Source organism: Carex rostrata, chromosome 34 (assembly GCF_964058835.1).
Source record: "Carex rostrata chromosome 34, lpCarRost1.2, whole genome shotgun sequence".
Classification (NCBI taxonomy): domain Eukaryota; kingdom Viridiplantae; phylum Streptophyta; class Magnoliopsida; order Poales; family Cyperaceae; genus Carex; species Carex rostrata.
In genome coordinates, this window is record NC_135951.1 from 1,680,957 (window position 1) to 1,704,727 (window position 23,771).

The window sequence follows — 23,771 nt, forward strand, 5'->3', positions numbered from 1 at the left end:
TTGCAAAAAAAATTTTATTCTTTCTAAATTATACTCTATTTATTTTCGAATCACGAATTTTAAACTCTGAAGAATATTTTCCAACTATGCTGGCTTAACTTGTAATACATAGCTTGTCTTAGTTAAAAGCACGACCCGCTTCACAGAGAATAGTTACAGAAAACCCGGAGCACTAGATTTTTTCTCATCTCTTCCCAGCATCCAGCTCTTATCTTGTTTCTCTTGAAAATAGATCTCATCTCTCCCAATTGAACTTCTTCATACTTGTATTCTCCTGTTTGATACCCGAGTAGAATGGATCCTGTGCATATGGCCATTGCGGCAGTCGGCTCGCTGATGAGTTCTCTGGTCGACAAGACGGTAACTGCATTGCTTGAAGCATGGGCAAAGCGAATCGGCATTGGAAACGAGTTTGAAACCCTCAAGGAGCAGTTGCTTCAGCTTGGTGCCCTGCTTACAAGCGCCCGCCGCCTTCATACCGACAATATTTTACTGAAGGAGCTGGTTAATAATCTTCAGCAACTCGCGTATCGAGCTGAAAACTTGCTTGACGAATTGGACTACTACCGGCTGGAGGACGAGATTCAACAAAGAGGTACCTGAGAAAAGTTATTGTTCTCACATATTTACATACTCATTTAATGATTAAAATGAAATATATATATTAAACCAAAATCTAGCTATTTTTTTTTTTTTTTTGAAAGTAGTGACGGAATTAATCCCACCAATTTCCATTCCAAATAGAAACCATCACACAGAGTTAAGTACAGGTAAAACCCATTTGGTACCAACATGTAGCAACACAAATAGGAAAGCAGCCTACATAGGTATTACAGAACAATCTTTCTCTAAGCAAACAATAAAAGTCCAACAACCAGCACATTCATATTCAACTCAACAATCCAAATGAAATTATGCACTAAGGACCCTAATCATCTAGAATTAACAAACCTCTGGTACCAGTACCAAACACTACTGGTATTGAGCCCTGTGATCTGGTCTTCATCAGTAAACATGTCTCTCTCCCAAGCATAAGGGTTGCAATCTAGCTAAATTATATCAAGCATATATCTTCTTATATATTAAATCTCACCCATGTCAAAAACCCATAATCAACAATCAATAATTATGAACTTATTAAAAAATTAGACTAAGTAACTATGGATTTACCTTCTTAAAAAAATACCACAATGGATTTAGAAACCGCCAAGTACCATGAAACACAATTGATTTAAAAAAAAAATACAATTGATTTAAAAAAGCCCTCTTAATTAGTTAGTCTTTCTTTCTCCCTCCGCAATCATCTTTCTTTTAGTTTCTTTCATGATGCAATTTTTCACTTCTAATAATAAAATATAAGAGATAAAATGGAATGATATAAACAAGAGAATATAATGAACTAAATAACCCAAAAAAAGGACTTGTTCAAGCCAGTACGGTCTCCATAACATTTAGGTTGATTGAGTGAGCCTACGAGCCAAGCAATAATCAAGACAGGGACGATAGGATAATCGAGATAGCGTCGATAGAATAATCGAGCCCAGCAGAGATCTCTTTTATCTAAAATCAATAAATTGCCCATTGTTTCTTAAAGAATAATCAAGACAGGGACGATAGATGTTATGCAAAAAGTAATACTTAAAAATATGTGTAGGAGTGTTAAATCAAGACGGGTGAGATATTAATTAGAAGGAAATTTTTTTTCTTCTTTTCAGGCTAAAGGAATTAGTTCATAGGTACACATGATGTAAAATCATTTGCTAATTACTAAATATAAATTAGATGAATTAGGAGTTATATTTATTGAAAACATCGTAATTAGATGAATGTGAAAAATTAGGAGTTTCTAGGAGAGTATAAATAAAGTTCTTCGTTCAAACTAAAAGCAAATAAAAATGCAAATAGAGCCCCAAGGGATTCTGAAAATTTGTAGAGAGAAGGGACTCCTACTGAAATGCTGAAATTTTATAAAATAAGTTACCAGTAATGAAGTTGTTCTTTTTATTAGTCAATTCTTCAGCATTTTGTTACAAATTCATTTAACCATTTTAATTTTGATTAAATCAGTGAATTGTCATAATTTTTATTAAGCTATTAGAATTACCATGCTCAAACAAAATTAGCTATAACATATCAGAAATTTATTAAAGCCATTAGAATTACTCTGTTCACCAAAAAATAATCACAGGTTAAGATTCAATAAATTTCTGTGTTTAATACAATTTTAGTAATAGGTACCCAGGAGAGACTAAACTGCATCAATAAATCATTAGCTGCATCCTCTTCTTCTGGCTTTCGGCTCGCATGCCGTTCCATCCTTTCACCTTTGAAGAGGATGTCTCGTCGCTTTGTACCATATCCACAAGTACCACAACCCAAAACCTTCTCTTCTAGAATTAATCTGTCTCGAAAAATGAATGAGTTAGCGGAGCAGATGCAGAAATCTCAGGAGAACATCCGCAAGTCTGTGCAAACAGAATCATTAGTTATATTTGCCTCTAAAACTGAAATAAGTCAAACTGAAGCACCAAACATACCCCAAACATCTTCACTTCTCACTGAACCTAGAGTAGTTTTTGGGAGAGATCAAGAGCGTGAGCAACTAATGAACCTATTAACATATGAAGAATTTACAAAGGTTGGTCAGGTCCATGTTCTAGCAATAGTTGGTAGTGGTGGCGTGGGGAAGACTACCCTTGCTCGACTAGTTTTCAATGATCCAAAAGTTCATAGCTATTTTGATATTAGAACCTGGATTTGTGTTTCTACTCATTTTGATATTGTCAGACTTACACGCGAGATGCTAGAAAGTGCATGTGCCAATAGATATGACAAAATCACTAACCTCGAGGAGCTCCAAAAGAAACTTAAGGACGAATTGGTATCCAAGAGATTCCTACTTGTTTTGGATGACATGTGGTATGATAAAAATAAGAGCCAATGGGACTTAATGGTGGCTCCATTAAATTATTGCATGGTAAAAGGGAGCATAATCTTAGTGACGACTAGAAACAAGTCTGTTGCTAAAATGGTCAATGCAAGAGATATTTCTTTGCAGGGTCTAGATGGGGATGCATTTTTATCACTCTTTAGTACCTGTATATTCAATGATCCATGCTTTGGAGGAAATTGGAGATTAAGAAATATTGGACAACAAATTGCCAATAAGTTGAAGGGTAACCCACTAGCAGCAAAAACTGTAAGTGCTCTATTAAAAGAAAAACTTGATGAGCGATATTGGATGGAAATTAGGGATAACGAAGAGTGGAAATCTCAAAGTGGTTCAAATGATATTATGCCCGCACTCCGGTTAAGTTATGAGTATATGCCTTTTCATCTTCAAAGGTGTTTCTCATACTGTGCTATTTTTCCAGAAGATCACTCTTTTACATGTCAGGAGTTGGTATATCTGTGGATGGCTCAAGGTTTTCTCGATGTAAGATCTGGAGGTAAAAGGATGGAGGATATTGGGAGTGCTTACTTTAACGATCTGTTCAACCGAGGGTTCTTCCAAACCAAACAATCAACAGATGATTTAGTGTATTATACTTTTCACGACTTGATTCATGATTTGGCACATATGGTTGCCTCCAAAGAATGTTTAACCATTAATGATCCTGAACCTAGACAAATACCTCCAACCATTCGTCATTTGTTGATTTTTGATGGTTGGATGACAAGAAAGGCCGAACATGAAGAAGCAATAGTCAGGGCATTGGAGTGTTTAGAAGGAGATAACCTAAGCACGATACTATTAATTAATTGGGAAGAGTTGCCTTCAGGTATTTTCCGAAGTATTTCAGACCTGTTCAAAGAAACAAAATTTCTCCGTGCAGTGAGATTAAATCTATGTTTTAATATACAGCAACATAATTTAATTCAGAATTTTGTGAGCCTCCGGTATCTAAGATTAAGTTTAAGAATTTCTCTGTCACATAATAATTTCATCCGTAACGAACCTATACAAGCCATTCCCCTTACATTTCCAAGAGAAATATGTAGGCTGTATCACCTACAAGTGTTTGAAATTGAAGATGGGGAAATTTTAGAGTTGCCAAATAATTTTAGTGACCTTGTTAGCTTGAGGCATTTTATTGTTGAAGGAAAGTTACACGCTAAGATACAGGATGTAGGGAAACTAATCTCTCTACAAGAGCTGAATCATTTTGATGTTCAACAAAAGATAGGCTTTGAGATTGAACAATTAGGCTCTCTTAAAGAGATTAGAGGATCACTCCACATTTGGAATCTTCAGAACGTAAAATCTAAGGAAGAGGCAAGCAAGGCTAGACTCGCAAAGAAAGACAAGCTTGACGCATTGTATTTACATTGGATTCATGGCGAACAAGAGAACGAAAGTGTCCTGGAGGGCCTTAAGCCAAACACCAACCTCAGATGTCTTTATATGGATGGCTATGGTGGTAAGGCTTCTCCTACATGGTTGGAGCCCTCTCTCATTTTCCTCGAGTCTCTAACTCTAAAGCGTTGTAAAGCCTGGGAGCAGCTTCCACCTATAGGGGACATGGAGTTTCTCAAGCATTTGGAGCTGTCTGGATTGGCTGTGAGGGAAATTGGATCTCGGTGCTATGGCACTCGTCAAAGCATGAAATTTCCATCTTTGGAACAATTGGCGATCATAGATATGACAAATCTCGAAAAATGGGTGTGGAGTGACCATCTTTGCCTTAAAAAACTCAAATGTCTCACAATTCGTCTTTGCCCTAAATTAGTGGATTATCCTCTCTCAGGATGTGCTACATCTGAGCTATTGGAGAGGTTTCCTAACCTAGAGAAACTCATAATTGTTGATTGTCCACTAATTTTTCAACTACCACCTCTTCCATACAGTTCTCTATTTTCTCTTATATCAATTGAAAGAACTGGATTTATTAAATCAATGTTTTACCGTGGGGAGTTCTACGATATGGAAAGTGAAAAGTTGAGTTTGACCCTTGATCAGATTTCCAGCAGTAAGGTCGGTGACCTATTGGCTTTCCATGAGCTTAGATCTCTACGTGTGCTAGATATATCCTACATTTCCAGTTTGGAATATTTGGACTTGCAGTCTTTTGTGGCCTTAGAGAATTTGGTTATAAAGGGGTGCCAATCACTCACTTCTCTTACATTTGGGGAGCATTTGGTCTGTTTGAAGAGCCTCGAAATATTATCCTGTAAAACATTGAACTTAATGAAAGGTCTAAAGTCCTTGGTCAACCTGAAATGGTTGCATTTTAGCGAATGCCCTGGTTTTGTTGCAGCTTGGGACTCTGCATCAAAAGAAATACAGAGGATTGAGCCATACTTCTCCTTGTCTCTAACAACAATCGTAGGAGATTCTCTTGACCTTTTAACATTGCCTATCTGCAAGCAACTTACTTCTGTTCAAACTTTCGAATTGGAATTTTCTGATTTTACTGAAGAACTCGAAGTTTCTCCGCAGCTCCTTACCTCTGTCAACTTGGTAAATATCAAGGGCTGTAAAAACCTTCTGTCATTTCCTTTTGATCTTTTCCCTTCTATCAAGAAACTGAGGATCAAGTTCCCTCGCATTAAAGCACTACCAATAAAGAGCTATACGGAGATATATAATGAATGCTTGAAACTAAGAAACATCAAAGAGGTTAATGTCTTCTGGCTTCCTGTTGAGGTAATACTTTAAATATTCCACTATTGCTTGCTGCTGACAGTTCCAATGCAAGTACTTTAAATATTCCACTATTGCTTTCTGCTGACACTTCCACTATTGCTTACTGCTGACACTTGCAAGTTTGACAAATTCAAGGCACTTCAATTATTTATGCTTGAAAATGGGTATTAATTTTCATTTTGATATGTTTTGGCACTTGGCATATATGCCAAGCAAACCTTATTCTGTACTGGATGGTTTAGTATTTTTTGTTTCATTAGTCAATGGTCATTCTTTTCTTCTTTTGTTGCTTGTAAAGATGTGCATTACGAGAGTCAAAGTCCTTGGCTAGGTATCTAACAATTCATTTTGTTATAATATATGAAACTAGATTGAATTTGAACTGAGCTCAGAGGAAATGATACGGAAGGGGATGGATGCAGTTGAAAAGCAGCTAAGATGCAATAGAAACTGGGTACTACAAGAACACAATCATTGGAAGTGATAATTTCTCTGGGACAGAAGGTAGATCACTCTAACAAGCTTTGTGGAAAGACTTAGATAAAATTGAATGCAATAATAATAAGATTTGAGAATATTATGTGGGATTTTAATGCTATTAGAAGTAGAGGAGAGAGATCAGGGCCATCTTGTGATATTCAAATTAGCAAACATTTTAATGCTTTTATCAATAGGCTTAATCTAGTAGAACATGAACTTATTAATAGAAAATATACATAGTCTAATGGGTGGTAATAAAAACTGAACTTTAGCTACTAAATATCATCATTTATATTAATTGTGCATTAATAAAAATATTTTGTTGGGTGATGTGGTCAATTCTCAAGGAAGTAGTATTAGATTTAGAATAGAATTTTTAGGTATAGCATTACATGTATGGGCAGAAATATTACCAATTGTTCGATCTATCTCTTTTACTCATTTACAAGACAAAACAGCATGGAAATAGGAACACCTAGGAAAATTTACTGTTGAATTAGTTTATAAAATGCTTAACTTCCGAGGAGTTATGCCACAACATCCTATGGTTTGGTGGTTACTCCGTATTCCATCTAGACAAAAAAAAAAATTGTGGTTAGTGATTAAAAACATGGTTCTAACAAAGGCTAATTTGACAAAAAAGGATGGGCTGGGAAGTTTGAAATTTCAGTTTTGTTCACAAATAGAAACAACTTCTCATTTGTTTCGAAATTGTTATTTACCACAATAGATATGGTTCTGGTTGGGGACATGCCAAGATTATTACATTTACTGGAAATCATGTAGTAATATATTTGATTTTGATTTACAGCTGCCAGAGACACACAAAAAAAACAGTGTTTTTGCTAGCGCTCAGTGCAATGTGTTGGTCACTTTGGAAGCACATAAATCAAGGTTGTTTTAATTCAGTGAATGTGAAATCATCTAGAAGCCTAGAATCATCAATCTACTAATAATATTTTTGGGTACATATTGGACAGGAACTGTGAAGAAGAAGATTAGAGAAGCTGCAGAACAATGGATTCTAGAAACCTTAGATGCTATACCACTAAGATCGATCTTGGAACCCCAGTGATACCCAAATGGGGGTACTAATATTGGTCACGTTTGATGGAGGAGATAATCACATCTCACATTTTTGTTAACTATAGAAATGATCCTACCCTATATATAGCACAGTTGTTATTGCGTTAACTCCTTTGTGCTCAATAGAATATAGATTTCTGCGGGTTCTGTTGGTAGCCTTTTGGGTACTTAACTTTGGGTTAGTAGTTGATGTTTTGTTCATTGTTAATCGACATAGATCACAGTGGGTGATAGAACAGCTATATAAAGGCTAATAGCTAGTACTAGGCTCTGATGTAAGTTAATGGCTCTCTGTTTCAGTTGAAAGGAACGGGCTACAAAAGCATTTTTATTAGAAAAAAAAAACACTAAGATGGCAAGGTTCAGGAATGAGGTGGGCTTCACTTCATAGGCAGGTACGAGTATTAGTTAGTAAGCTTTGACTAGCATGAGTTGTTCATATCCGAACTTTACTGCAATGGCAGGATTATAGATCAAAGCAGCTTATGATATTGTACAAAAATGTACTTGCTAGCAAACATCTTTTTTTTGTCTTTGTAATTTTTTCTCCTTTTGAACAAAATGTTACCAAACTTAACAGTACCTGTTACTTATGCAAACACTAACCATTACAAAGATTGGGGCTCATGCATACAAAATTTGAGAAATGAGCCTTATACCAAATATCACTGCATGCACTTTACCATACTAATTAAAGATGTTCCATCTCATTGTGAAATAGCATGAAGCCTGGAAATACCTTGGGGAAGCATAATCTTACAATTATTTGGATTGCACACAACATAGTTTACAACTCTTCTAAAAAATCACAACGTATGTCAGGGGAGGGGGCACCTGACATGCCTTTGAGTGCGAAAGGAGATTTAATGATTAGGACTCTGATATCAAATGCAATGATACTATAAATGATACTTAAAATTTTGCTTAATTAACAATTACTTCAAATAAATATTCTTTGCATGTCAAAGGTCCCATATTAAAGTAATTTGCATTCTGGAGTTCTTTTTTTATTCAAGTAAAATCGATCAAACTTTTTTCATACCGAACAAGAAGTACATATTACAGCCCAGAAGAAAAGAAACAACAGTTAGCCCTGTGTGCTTAGACGAGAAGATTAACACAAACGGTTAATTAGTATCTTAATTGTTTGTACATTTTCCAATTTTCTTACATGAATAGGAAGAATTACAATATAAAAGCTTATATAGAATTCTAGCCGGGCTTCTTAAAGGTACGTAGTATCTTATCAAATTCATTAATGAAAAATTAAGGGGTAAATAATTGATATATATACTCCTTCAAAATTAGAATTGATATCCTACTTCAGTATGTGTTTTACTGGTATTTTAACTGAGAATGATTCCGGGTAAATAAACGGGTAGGTTGTAAGGGACCATTAATGGGCTTAGGCCCAAATTGAGTATCGGAGATGGGCTCCTTAGTGTTTAGGCAAGAAGATGAACAAATTAGAAAGATGCATGGCTTCCTGCATTGGAAATTAGAGATTACAAGTCACCGACTCACCGTCAACTATGACAAAGCACTGTTAATTCTACTCTCAGATTCATCAAAGAGGTCGACGTTCCAATCAGTTTCAGACAATATAATGTTTACATATATAATATAAGGAGCACATTATACACTAAAATCCACATGAAATTATAGTCAAGATAACCATGTCATATTTATTTGTTTGGGAAGAAAATATTTAATACAGAATCAATAATGTTCATTCGTTATATAATTTTATTTGAAATATTATCGACTAGAGATTGTAAAATCTATTCATTATTACACTTTGTTTTGCTCATAGAAATAAAACAAACATTTTAAAAACAAATTTAGCTCAAATGAACATATTATAAAAGTCTAATTTTATAGAGGAAAGCTATGGTGTGATGTGCTCATCAATAGAGTTTGGTGAGCACAACTCAAAAAGTATATCGGATTGATCTCAAACGCCGAATCCAAACCGTTGAAATCCATCTACTTCATGAGTGATCCATGTACATGCAAAATTTTTAAAGTTTCGAATTTATTTGCTACAAGGTCAAGCAATCAAAGAAATAAATTTTTTATAAATTTATTTATAAGTTGTTTTATATATTCAATTTTTATTATTTTTTTTTACCGCTTGGTTTTCTCTGGCTATCCTTATCAATGGTCCGCGTGGTTTTCTCTGGTGATTTGTCTCTGTTGGGATGATCCTCTCTGCTTTTGTACTCTTTCTTAAGAGCGAGAAAAGAGGTTACGCAAAAGCAGACATCATAATATCTTATTTTTTATTTGGTTCTACTCTATTCATGGAATTTATTTCCCTTCTACTAATCATATATTCTATGATTGGATGATAGTCGCACTTGAACAAAAGGAATACAGTCTACTAAAGAATCTGGCAGTTATAATTGCCAAAGTAATGTCATGTTTTCTCTCCGAGAGCAAGCCCCGGTGGTCAAATTCAATGGGTCAATACAGATTGTTGAGTTTTCCCTGAGAGATACAAATACCATTATTGCACGGATTTTGGCTGTTAAGGTGAAAAGGTTATGGGATAAGTTGACTTTCATTCACTCTGTTCCTGTAACAAGAGAGTTAGAAGATATATTATATTGGGCATTACTGTACCGTAATTTTGAAAATTCTCGATGGAAAGTGGATGGTCATGAATATTTTGACTATTGTATTCTATTATGGCACATTGTCACGGATGTCTGCTTCCATGCCCATGGTGCTACGAATGAAAATCTCCACGCCGATGGTGCTAGGAATGAAAGGAATCACAAAATCCGTGAAATAAGTTTGATAATTTCAAACTAGATGGTGTACCTTTTAATAATGCAACCGTTGATGATGCCAGATGGAATTGGTAAAATAAGATTTCAGGACACCTGTGCTGCTGTCAAAAATTTCTATCACGAAAATATAGGAGTGGGCTTACAGAAGAAGAGGCAAGAGAAGCATTATTGGATCTAGACAAAGGGTTGTATGAGGAAGGTAAATGGTCAGTGTTGTCTGATGCGTGCGTACTTGCAAAGTCGCTAAATTGTGGGGATGCATGAGAACGAGAGGTGGCACAAACTCACTAGAGTAATTGGGTGGAGATGTGCCATGCGGCTTTATTTAATTTATTCTTAGTTTTTGTGCATGTTTTATTTACTACTGGATTTATTATGTGCTGTAATTTACTATATTTGTACCAACTTAAATCTTATAGACAGAATAAGGTGAAGAGAATGTGTGTGGTCTTCCAAATAAATTCCCAAGCGCGTTCCCAAGTATTTAATGTCTAATTAATTTTCATTTCCACCACTCATATTCATATTTTAAAATCTCTGTTTATAATATTTTAGAATGCTACTCGCAAGCTTTTAAACATGTATCTACAAGAATTTAAATCCTAAATTTAAGTTGTTTTAACTCTTAAGTACTTTTACAAACATCACAGCTACTTGAGTCTAAATTATAACAAAAAAGTTTATTTAAAACTTGGTCGGACGGATGTCCAAATCTCCAATGCAATAATTTGTCACGATCTATTGAACCTAGTGACACAAGACACTTATTGGTAGTTTCTTCAAGATAATAAAGACCATTTTGTAAATAACCCTCACCAATCTTCTTCCCTGATTCTCGGTCCTGAAATGTCACTTTATTTGATGAGAATATTACATCACAATTCAAATCTTGGGTAATTTTGCTAATTGATAATAGATTTGAATTAAAATTAGGTAAGTATAAAATATTTTCTACATCTTTTGTAAAAAATATTGTATTACCGGTTCCACCAATTTAGACTTTATCTCCATTTGCAATAATTACATGTTGTGGTTCCTTAAGTTGTTTAATATTTTCTAATTTATTTTGATCCCATGTCATATGGTCGGCAGCACCGGAGTCAATAATCCATTTACTTGGATTATGACATACATTTGCAAATTTCGAATTACTAATGTTGGGACAAATTAAATTAGGATCATATAGTACTAAATCTGATGTCTGTTGCTGCAACAGACCATTTAATTGATTGAGCAATTGAGTCAGCTGCGCGGTTGATGCAACACAAGATCCTGAGGGATCGGTTGAGACAGTTGGAGTCGGTTCGACTAGAGCCAGACTTAATTCGTTCCCATTTGTTCCGCCAAAATTAGCGAACTTGCCCCCTTTATGTCCACTGCCCCACTTCCCCTTCTCTCCTTTGTTGCGATTCGGCCGGAGGTGAGGATGGAGCACCCAGCAGCCGTCTCGGCAATGCCCTGCGCTTTTGCAGTGGTCGCACCACTCGGCTGTTGTGGTCCCTCTCGTCACCTTGGCCGGATCTCTCGGATTAGGGTTTGGGTATTGTGCCCTGAACGCCTTGTTTTCTGACTCGGCTGACTGTTGAGGGTTCATGAGGGCCCTTCGTGATTGCTCGTGCTCGATTCTTGCTACTACATCATCAAAACTTGGCATTTCGGCTGATGCCAAGACTTGAGACCTGATTGTTTCATAGCTTGGATCGAGAGCCCCCAGGTATGTGATAATTAAGTCTTGTTCGGACCTTTTTTGGGTTTCAATTGGGTCTGTTGTTGGTGGGAGATAGACATTGAGTTCTTCCCATTTTGACAAGATTTCAGTCACTAGTTCGTTATTGCTTTTGTTACTCTGTTTAATCTGGGCAAGCTCTTGTTTAAGGCTAAAGATATTAGCAAAAATTTTCTGTTGGCCATACCTTCTCTTGGCTTTGTCCCAAATCTCCTTTGATGAACTGGAGTACATGAGTACGTTTGAAATCTGGGGTTCCATTGTGCTGAGCAGCCATGTCATGATCATTAGATCGGTGGTCTCCCATTCTTCTACCTGTGCTGTCTCTTCTCGAGTTGCCCGGGCTTTTTCTGGTTTGGGTTTTTGTTTGATTCCAGTGACAAAGTTTAATTTTCCTTTGCCACCAAGACCGATAGTGACTGATCTGGCCCAAGGGATGTAATTTTTGTTCCCATTGAGGATGATATTTGTGAGTTTAGCGTTATCAGATTGGGACATATTTGTGGTATGAATTTAAAAAAGATCTGATTTTTTTGTTGGTGGAAGAAGGGATTTTAGGGATTTTTCTGGTAAGATTCTAAGGAAATTGAGAACCTGGAAAAAAAACTGAAATTTTTTGGTTTCTGTGTATGAATCGGCTCGATGATGAAGAACAAAAACATGAGTGGCTCGTCGAGTAATCGGTTGAGGATACTGTTGCTAAGTTCTGAGCGCCTCCTCCTTGTTTGCTTCTCTTGAGTCAGGACTTATCCTGCTCTGATACCATGTTGAAATTTAGAGAAATGAGAGAAATGATGAAAAATTGTTCTTATTGATTTGTTGTGTGATTTACATAGTCTGTACATGTATATTTATAGCCTAAAATTGCTATGTATTCCTACTAGCCGTTGGGCTCATTCCTATTTTACAATAGCGGGATCTGTTGCCTAATTACACCCTAATTATATCATAATTACAGATATCAAGCTAGGTACCATATTTGGATGCTAGCTGATATGTTGCCTAACTATGCCTATGATGAATATTCTGAGGCTAATATTCTAATTTCTCAACAAATAGCAAAAAAATTTCAAAAAATATAGTATTTGGTCTCCAATCATATTTAATGTGGATATCATATTGAACACATCAGATGGTCTGTTTAAACTTTAAAATTGAAGATGAAAATGTTGGGGTACGATTGAGATATGAAGCAACGGAGCATTTGAGCCCTCCTCTATGTATATATGTCAATTAATGTTCAACTAACAACACATTACAAATTTTATAATTCCAACGCGCGTACACATGAAAACATAAAATGTAAAACCATTCACGATTCTTATAAGCAAAACTACTATGGCCAATGATAATAGTAGCATCATACTCCTATAGAAGAAACCAGTCAGAATTATTTCTGAAGAAGTGCCCGACAACAACAAAGGTGATAGAGTAAGTAGCCAGAAACAAGCACGGTGATTGCTACCTTTGACATCGTCAATGACATTTGGGCTGGTGGATATGGCTGTATAAAAAGTGGCCGAAAACAAGCACAAAAATAGACGAAGGTGCCAAAAACAAACATGGTGATAGCTACATCTAACATCATCAACGACATTGGGCCTGGAACACTTCCGATGGCCATTAACATCATGGCGGCGAACATCATACATTTTATTAAAAATCGATCCATCACGGCTACTTCCATCTCACTCTGTTCCGTCTCTTTTTGTTGTCTGTAGCAATGTAAAATGCTTTATGAAATTGGCTCAATGAAAACTGCGAGACAAATGGTGGAATTTATAGGTAAGGTTTTTCTAGGATGGATTTCATATAAAGCCATAATACATACATAAAAATAGTTATATATAATTAATAAAAGACAATTTTAAATGCCAAACACGGAGTGTCTGTTTTTATATTTCTAAATTTATTATTTACTTTTATTTAAATTTCTTTTATATGAAGTTTTAATTTTCAATTGTTATGTATTCCTAATATATATGCAATACTGTTTTTAACTTGTCTATTTCTTTTATGTGTGTGTGTGTGTGTACATTTATTTGCTTCTATATTGGACCTGGCAATGCTTTATTCTAAAAATATCTTGAGAAATGTGACGTTTATAACTCACTTAAAATGTTTTAAATTGTAAATTAAATCAGCCTAATATTACTGACACCGGCATGTCCGGTAATAGAATTCCAATAGAACATAACTGAGGACTTCATTGGATCAGAAAGATAATTATGTCTATAAGTTTGATTGCATAATTCATATTTGACCAACTCTTAACCTTAGAATATTATTAATTGTGACCTACATATATGCCTATAGCTCATAATTAACCTTCAATCCAAGTTCTAAATTACATGTGTTTGTTGCTTGAATTGAACAAACTTGGAATTGTGTGTATGTCAAAAAGCACGTAAAATTAATATGAAAAATTGGAATTAAATAAACGCTAAGAAATCAAATTACACTAACGATAATTGAAATTGAGACAGCGAATGCACGTCACTTGTGAGGTTCCATTTGTAAAAAGTTCATAAATAATTTGCATACAAATTATATTTCAAAAGTCTGACATACATTAATTATATGTGCATATTGATGGATGACAAGATTTTTATATTTTTTTTCTTAGAGTTAACACCGATGGTGTATGTAACTAGGGATGGTAATGTAATTATTTGGAACTTTCTACCGACTGATAGCACAGATATAGCAATTTCAGCCCATGCTAACCTAGCTATTATTGGAGTTTTAGCATTCCTAAATTTATCATTTATTACATGCCATAATTCCAAACAATAAAAATCAATACACACACACACACACACATCAATTGGTAAAGCATATATTACATCAATTGGCTCACCAAATTTAGCTTGCTAGAGAATACTAAGCATATGTAGTTTTGTTCAAAGTGCTTTGTACATGATCTCATCCAAAGCTGAACTTTGTTGTTTGATTTACTTTAATATTCATGTAAACATATTTAAAACTTATTAATTTTAAATGGCTCCCTAAATCTAAATCATCCGTATAAGGCTCTGGGGAGATAAATCGATCGACCTAGGATTTATTAGAATATACATAATATAACAGCATCACCTTCGGTTTAACATGTGGAGCAGATAGTGCATACTAAATCCGAGGTTCTAATTATTTACGAAGCATTGCCCGTGAGAATATGCCATCTGTTTAATATGGTAACGAGTTGTTATTACTTTGTACTATCACCAACGGATAATGTGCACAACGGATGGTAAAAGTAGCCCCCTTAATGCCATCGGCCGTTAAGCCAAACCGATGTTGAAGACTCGCTCAATACTAACTGTTCATAAAATACCAACTGTTGTTTTTACCGAACAGATGGTAAAAAGTTCAAAGTAATTACAGAGCTGTCATTCCTGACGTACACCATCTGTGCAAAAGCACATCCGATGGTAAAAATATTTTTTGTAGTAGTGATAGTATCACACTAATTCAGTTATAATTTTATTGAGTTATGCACATAATTCATCTCAAATAATTCAACAAATAATAGTTCAACTTGAAAATGCATAACAATTTAATTCTTAAAAATAAAATATCAAACAAGTTCCTTCTTCTGATAATGTGAATTGATAAAGTGAAAAGTTGCTGGCGATCAGCTACTCTCGAAAATATCATCTAAAATCCTCTTGAGCTTTTTCTCCGCTGGAAGTGCAATACACAGGCAAATAAACAATCATGGGGAGTCATTTTCCGAGCGGGATGCTGGTTTTTATGGAGAGCGGAATAATGAATTTTTTGAATTTTTTTAGATGTTGTAGTTTTTGTAGTCCTGTAGTTTTTTTATTATCTTACCGTATGTTATAAGAGGAGGGTTCAAATGCCTCCATGTTTTTGTGCCTCCATCTCTCTGCATCATTTTCAAAGTTCAAACAGTCAATCTGAACCGCTCAACTTAACCTCCATGCTAAAATATGTTTTGGAGACCAAATTTTATATTTTTAGAAATTTTTTTACTATTTTTTTAGATAGGTAAAACAATACTGTTTTTCGATGGTTCAGATTTACTGATTTTGTACCTATCTAAGAAAATAGTACAAAAAATCCTAAAAATATAAAATTTGGTCTCCAAACATATTTTAGTATGGAGGTTAGGTTGAGCGGTTCGGATCGACTGTTTGAACTTTGAAAATGATAGAGAGAGATGGAGGCATGATAGAGGCACAAAAACATGGAGGCATTTGAACCCTCCTCATGTTATAATAATAACACTTGATAAACTATCAAGGTACAAAAAGAAGAACATTTTCTCCGCTGAACTTGAGTTTCACTTCTTCTACCGAATTTGGCTCTCTATTTCTTCTACTCTTTCATTTTTGGATCCTGATAACAATCCCCGCAGGTCTATCCCCGCAAAAAATCCCGCACAAACTGCCAAAAATATCATGGGGGACCGCTCAATAATTAATACTCCGCAGAAACTGTTAGTATTTAACTTGAAGCATCAAAGTATTTATCGTGAATTTGCAAAGTGTTAATCCCTATGCAATGATCTCTATTTAGGAAAGAATAAATCAATCCATTAGTTGTCCCCGTACAAAATTTCATTTTATTTTAATCATCCCCACACAACTGGGGACCATTAAATAAACAATCCCCTCATAAATACTTGTCATTTATCCCCGCACAAATTTTCCTTTTTTTTCTGGATTGTCCCTGCACAACTGGGGACCATTAAATAAATTATCCCCTCACCCAATGATAAATACTTCTCAGACATAAGGATAAAAATAATTTATGATACATTGATAAATACTTTATGTTACATGGATAAAAACTTATCAGACATAATTGCAACTTTCAGTACAATATGAATGATAAATACTTCTCAGACATAAGGATAAATATTTTATGATACATTGATAAATACTATATGTTACATGGATAAATACTTATCAGGCATAATTGCAACTTTCAGTAAAATATCAATTATAAATATTTCTCAAACATAATGATAAATACTTTATGTTACATGAATAAATATTTTATGTTACATGGATAAATACTTCTCAGACATAATTGCAACTTACAGTAAAACATCTGTGACAATGATAAATACTTCTCATATATAATGATAAATACTTGTCAGAACAACGATAAATACTTTCTTGAACTTTGTTTTTGAACTTATCAATAAGTAATGTTTAATCAAATCAAAGTATTATCATGTCAGGGACAATGATAAATACTTCTAAGACATAAGGATAAATACTTGTCAAAACAATGATAAATACTTTCTTGAACATCAATAAATAGATAAATATTTATTAGCGGGAATTGTTATTAAAGGATAGTATAATTAATGCGGGGAATGTTATTAGAGGACAGTATAATTAATGCGGGAATTGTTATTAAAGGACAGTAATTAATGCGGGGATAAATGAAAATTCTTAGAGGAATTAATGCGGGGATAAAAGACAGTTTAGGAAGTTAATTTGGAGAGAGAGAGTGCGGGGTTAAATGGGGAGACAGGGGTGAGGGGATCAATATAATTATTCTTCATTTTTATGTTTCCGCTTCCTCGTTATTTCCTTTGTTTACTTTAACTTTCATCTCATCCAAAATAAATGAGAAATGCCTTAAAAGGCTTACAGGAAAAACAGGAGGAGATTTTAAACCCTTTGCCTGGGGGCCGCGTGGCATGGTTACCACATTGGCCAATTCTATATATATATATATATATAGACACACACACTTTATTTAATTTATTTAGAGGAGAGTTCAAATGTCTCCATGTTTTTGTGCCTCCATGATGCTTCCATCTCTCTCCATCATTTTCAAAGTTTAAACAGTCGATCTGAACCGCTCAACCTAATCTCCATACTAAAATATGTTTGGAGACCAAATTTTATATTTTTAGGAACTTTTTACTATTTTTTTAGATAGGTAAAAAAATATTGTTTTTAGATGGTTCAGATTTACTGATTTTATACCTATCTAAGAAAATAGTAAAAAAATTCCTAAAAATATAAAAATTGGTCTCCAAACATATTTTAGTATAGAGATTAGGTTGAGCAGTTCAGATCGACTGTTTGAACTTTAAAAATGATGGAGAGAGATGGAGACATGATGGAGGCACAAAAATATGGAGGCATTTGAAGCTTCCTCATTTATTTATTACTAGTTATTGAATACATATTACAATTTCGGAATTAGATATGATATGAGTACCTGCATTGTACTTGTATCTTACTGTCATAATTGTTTGTGGGGACTGCAAAATGTAACATTGAATTTTTTTTCTAAAATATTTATATCTATGCACATAAGTAGATATATCTATACTTGAAAGTATTTATATCAATGACATGTACAATTTTTACGTAAATAATTGTCTCCCACTAAATCTCCCAAAACGTACCCGTGCCATAAAAACCTATGTGGACCACTCAAAGATGACCGTACACGTTTTTAGAGGTTTTTTTTCTTCTTCGTTCAATATCCAATCAACCATACAAATTAAAAACTTAGATTATAAATAAATCTGGTTACTGAATAGCGATTGATGAAGAAATTCAATTCAAGTTGCAATAACTATTCAGAATCAACACGACGTAGTTAGATTCCAATCGAAAAAATTCAAAATATTTATTTCCATTCTTTTCCAATTTCTTTCTCTTTTCTCTTTTATTTTTCGCTTTTTTGTTTAGAGACTGATTTAGAAAGATTCATATGGATTTTAAGAAGGTATATATGAAGTGGCATCTGTGCCACGCAAAAGGAATCAAGGAGGAATGCATGGAGGCCGCGAGGTTACTTGATCACGTTGGGTTATTTCCTTTTTGTTAAATTTTTAATATTTACAATTTCAACCTTTAATTTATCCAATATTATACACAAGTCCAATGTCTTTTTAAAAAAAATTGTAAAAATTACTAGATGTTACATATGAAGAGGAGAAAGACGGGATGAATGGGACAGGCGTGTGCTTTATTCTTTTACCAAAATTTTATGCGTCCATTGTTATCGCCAATCGCTGATACGGTGACTAATATTTTTGGTGGTCTGATCACCAAAAGTCTATCCTTTTTTTCTGTAGAAAAAACATTTTCAGTGACTGATGACAACTCCGGTCGTTGATATTGATCGCTATGTTTAAGTCTTGTAACTAATTACTATAAGTATCAGATTGGATTACGTCTCATCTGTATATAAACCAGATGTCAAATTACTAATAGCATTAATTTATATCAAAATATATTTAGATCATATAAATCATGAAATACAAACTCTATATTGAACTAATCAGTCATGTTTTTGTGAAAATTGTTAAAATGATACGAGTAAAGAAAATATTAGGCACCTAATATTTACTTACAATTAGATAGTTAAATTATATTATAATTAATTGTGATCATGATATTTACAGCCAATTTGTATAGTACTCATCTTTTTGTAAGTAAGTGCTATAAAGGTTTGGTAAGCATACCTTCAAAATATATCAGATTAATTTCAAACGAGACAAATTCACACCGTTGAAACCGATCTACTTCACAAGTAATGCGCGCACATGCAAAGTTTTGAAATTTTCGAATTCATTTTGTCCAAAATCAAGCGGTCAAAGTTGATGAAAAATGAATGCACCAAAATGAGGTTTCAATTAAAAGTTATTTTAATGCATTCATTTTTCATCAATTTTCGCTACTTTACTTTGTATCAAATGAATTCGAAAATTTGAAAAAAAATTCATGTACATACTCACTCGTGAAGTAGATTGGTTTCAATGGTTTAAATTTGTCTCGTTTGAAGTCAATCCAATAAATTTTAGAGTACCGCTCAAAAAATATTTTGATGTGCACATCACACCCTAATTTTTTTATAAACTATAAGTTTACTTCCAATCATCCCCGATATTGATTACTAGAAATATTAAAAGATAACAACTATGATGCAAATAGTTTTGTAAAACCCTCGTGTAAAAATCATGTTTTTTTTGTGGTAGCTTAATAGTACAATTAGATGAACCAGTAGCATTACCTAATGTTCAAATTAGTGAATTACATGACAGTAGAACCATTAAAATGCATATTCGAATTAATTGAGCACAAAAGGCAACAGGGTTGTTAATTTACATACTCAGCCCATTGAGTTTGGGCCCATCTTAATTTCCAGCCCATTTTCTTCCACTTCAAACCGCTCTTCCAAATTAAGCGGACTCTTCTCGCCACAACACAATAAATAGATGTATTACATTAAAGGCAATCCATTCCTCATTCCTCATTGACACAGCAGCACTACGTTAAACTAAAGCTTCTAATTTATAATAAGATATATAGGCCGATCATGGATGAGGAACTGGTGGAGATAGTACTAAACGCTGTACATAATGCCATTGCTATTGGCCAGCGGAATGGGTTTCTGAACCCTGAAAACCATGCACTAGATTTGGCAATGGTGAATATACTGGTCACCGGTGTTTACGTGGCGTGGGCTTCCGGAAGAGCAATACCCGATGAAATCATAACCTACGTGATTCGAAGCATCTTCCTGCTCATTTTTATGGCGATAGTGGCACGTATAAGAAGGTTCCTAGAAGGTCCTGCAGGGGAGGTTCCGGAGGAGGTGCCCGGGGAGGAGGTGCTGGAGGAGGAGCCCGAGGAGGTTGAGCATGCTGAAGAGACCAATGACACGGCTTATGGTTCTTGAATTTAGATCTTCTTGATATGGTTTTCTTCTGAACTGACAGCGGTCGCAATATTTTTTCTGGTTATGTAGCTAATTTTTTCATTTCTTGATATATGAATGTTTTCTTGAATCCTCTTCGATCTTATATTAACTTTATTTTGAATTAGTTTTGTTTCTTCTATGTGAACTGCTTTTGCTTGAAAGAAAGATGCATCTATCATTTAGTATATGAATGTGAACTGCTTTTGCTTGAAAGAAAGATGCATCTATCATTTAGTATATGAATGTGAACTGCAGGCAAATTATTTAATAATCTACTTTGGATCTTGTTATATTCTTGATATTCTTTTAAAGTGTATTATTTAATTATTTCCCACATAACTACTTTGGATCTTGTTATAGTTTACTCGCCCAGAACATTAACTCATGTAGTCATGGGTAAATTATTTGCACTCTTCAGTCTTATTTTATTTTTATTTTTTAAAATTATACCAAATGAAACTTGTCATGTTGCGGGACAAGTTTAGTATGTATCAACAATAATTTGTGGGTAAGATAATGTACACGTATGTAGATTATTGCAACACAACAACTCTATAATATTGTTATATTGATGATATACTTATGTTAGTTGGTTTATAGGATACCATAGTGTTATAAGTCAAGTTATTTGCTTATTGTGTAGATCATAAAAGTATACCCTGAAACTACAATAATATATTTTGACATTTGACAACAATTCTTTGTTGTATATATCACAATATAACCCTCATATATATAAACTTAATGAAATCTCAGGGTCACATAGGTTTTCCTTAAACTTAATAAAATTTTAATCACTTTAGGACAATATTCTATATACATTTGATTTACTAAGTCATAGCTTAAAAGTCTTAAATTAGTTTGAAATTAAAACACATTATAAATAAGAAAATAAATAACTGACCCCTGAGTTCATCGATTAATTTCAGTACTATGTGTACCTTATTGGTTATGATGGTTAAATTATGCGTACTTTATCTTTGTCTGAAGTAGTTTATTATACTGAAACTAATTATCAAAATTCAAACTAACAAAATAATTCATATTAACATGCATGATTGAAACATAGTCCGAATTACTATGAGTATTTTATCCGAAAGGTCCGGATGTGTTTTTAGTGAAATATGTAACATTTTCAAAGAAATAGTATTTTATTGAACAAATTGATAAGGTAAATAAGTTATTTTAAGACTGAATTACTACCAAACTGATTGAATAATCAGAAAATTTATAAATTTTGAGTTAATATCATATTTTACATTAATCAAAAGTAGATACAACAGATAAATTAAAACCAAGTAGTAAAGTCCGGTTGAGGACTGATTTTCAAATAAAAAATGGAAAGGTTAGTTTTTAAAAAAAATAATAATAAAATTACCAACGTGGCACTAAGGCATATTCTGGATCCGAAATCGTGATGTCACCTTATTTTGCTGCGTTCCGTTAAAATCGGAATAAAATAGATAAATTAAAAGTATTTAATTTTTAAAATTATTAGCTAAATTAAAATTGAACCGAATAAATTAAATTAAATTGGAATTTATTTGATTTAATCGAAATAAGAAGATTATTTATAAAAATAAATAATTTTTATTAATTTTTTTAAGATGGATTTAGAAAAAGAAAAATTGGGTTTGGATTGAAATTGTTGGATGTCAGATGTTGATTGCATGCTTGATTCCTAATGTAACGGGCCAACTTAAGTTGTGTCTATCGGTACCAAGCTAAGACCAGCCAGACCATATGAATTGCTATTTTTTTCCTTGTGAGATATATATCTTTCTTTGTGTTGAGAAATAGGATCTAGGATCTCAGATTGGAAATAGGATCTAGGATCTCAGATTGATAATCATCATAGATCTAGAAATAGAAGGCTAGGATTAAATCAAGGAAGTAAAGGGGCCTCCTTGCATATATTCAACAAATAGGTATACTGTACATAGGTACAAGGTACAAACGGTAACAAAACAGTAGCTTAGATGTTTGTAATATATATAGGAATGGAAACAGTGTAAAGAAAAAAAGATTGAATGAAAAAATTATTTTCTCAAAATAATCTCTCCTCAGAAATTGCATAAATTCAACATGGTATCAGAGCATCAGTCTCTGTGACCAAAAAAATATCTTCCAAATTCTTACCAGCAAAACTGGTATATACACAAGCAAAATCAAAACCCATAAACAGAAGTCTAGCACGTCAAAGAGATGGCTTCAGAGGGGCAGCATTCGAAAGAAGCCACCAATACCTCAAAACTCACAAACTCATTGCTCAACGGCCAAAACTATCTCTCATGGGTAAGTGCCGCAAGATTATCTCTCAGTGGAAGAGAGGTTTTAGAATTCATCACAGGAGAGTCTGAAAAGCCGGTTCCAAAAAAGAAAGATGAGGCAACTGAGGCCGAAAAAAAGGCAAGAAAACAGTGGCAATCTAAGAATGACAGAGTCATGACATGGATCATGCAATCCATGGAGCCGAGTGTTTCAGAAATATTCCTTGGCCATGAAACAGTTTTCTCACTGTGGGAAGGCATAAAAACGATGTATGGCCGACAAAACAACAATTCCCACATTTATCGATTAAAACTAGAAATCCAGCAAGAACAACAAGGGTCAAGGAGTAATATAGAGTACCTAGGTGCTCTTCAAAAGAAATGGCATGAACTTCGAGTTTATCGGCCACCCATACCAGATCCAATAGCCATTCAGAGAGAAGAAGAAGATAAAATCTTCCAATATCTCGCGGGTCTCAATCCAAGCTATGAAGCCGTGAAATCACAACTTCTTTTAACAACTTCCCTTCCCTCCTTTGCTCAAATTACCACCATGGTGGAGCAAGAAGAAAGCCGACGGCTTGCTATGAGTGGTCCACAAGTCGGTGGCAGCGAGGGACACGAGACTCATAGCTTTGCCACAAAAAACCCCAATTTCGGAAAAAACCCTAACTTCCCAAATTACTCAAACCAGTCAAGTATCAAGAGAGATAGATGCTCTCACTGCAAAAAGGAGGGTCACCAAGCCGAAAAATGTTATTTTCTTCACCCACATCTCAGGCCGAAGTGGTGGGATTCAAAGAGGGGAGGGGGAGACGTGAAAATGGCGGACTGGAATGAAGGGAAGAAGAGAAAGAAAGGGGCTGAGTCGCGTGGGGGCTATTCTGCTCAAACTGAACCCAACCGGCCAATAAAAATGATTGGTTCAAGTGAACCAGGGTCTAACCCAGATGGCGCTGGCGGGTCAAGCGGGTCAGATCCGATGCAGCAGTTTTTTGAGCAGTTCTCTGTGTGGTTCTCCAAGAAAAATTCAAACAACACTTGTGGTATTGTCTCTAACT

The 23,771-nt window shown here is 34.4% G+C and overlaps 2 protein-coding genes across 2 annotated transcripts; both read left to right on the forward strand.

Annotated features, from left to right (window-relative positions):
* Positions 1 to 270: 270 nt before the first annotated feature.
* LOC144548846 (uncharacterized) lies at positions 271 to 2,486 on the forward strand. Its single transcript, XM_078297560.1, has 3 exons — positions 271 to 595; positions 2,235 to 2,365; positions 2,478 to 2,486. The coding sequence occupies exons 1-3, from the start codon at positions 295 to 297 to the stop codon at positions 2,484 to 2,486; spliced, it is 441 nt and encodes a 146-aa protein (XP_078153686.1). The 5' UTR covers positions 271 to 294.
* Positions 2,487 to 2,535: 49 nt separating this feature from the next.
* On the forward strand, positions 2,536 to 7,721 carry LOC144549078 (putative disease resistance protein RGA1). Its single transcript, XM_078297829.1, has 4 exons — positions 2,536 to 5,647; positions 6,018 to 6,151; positions 6,939 to 7,021; positions 7,108 to 7,721. Exons 1-2 carry the CDS (start codon positions 2,606 to 2,608, stop codon positions 6,129 to 6,131), a joined length of 3,156 nt encoding a protein of 1,051 aa, XP_078153955.1. The 5' UTR covers positions 2,536 to 2,605; the 3' UTR covers positions 6,132 to 6,151; positions 6,939 to 7,021; positions 7,108 to 7,721.
* Positions 7,722 to 23,771: the final 16,050 nt, after the last annotated feature.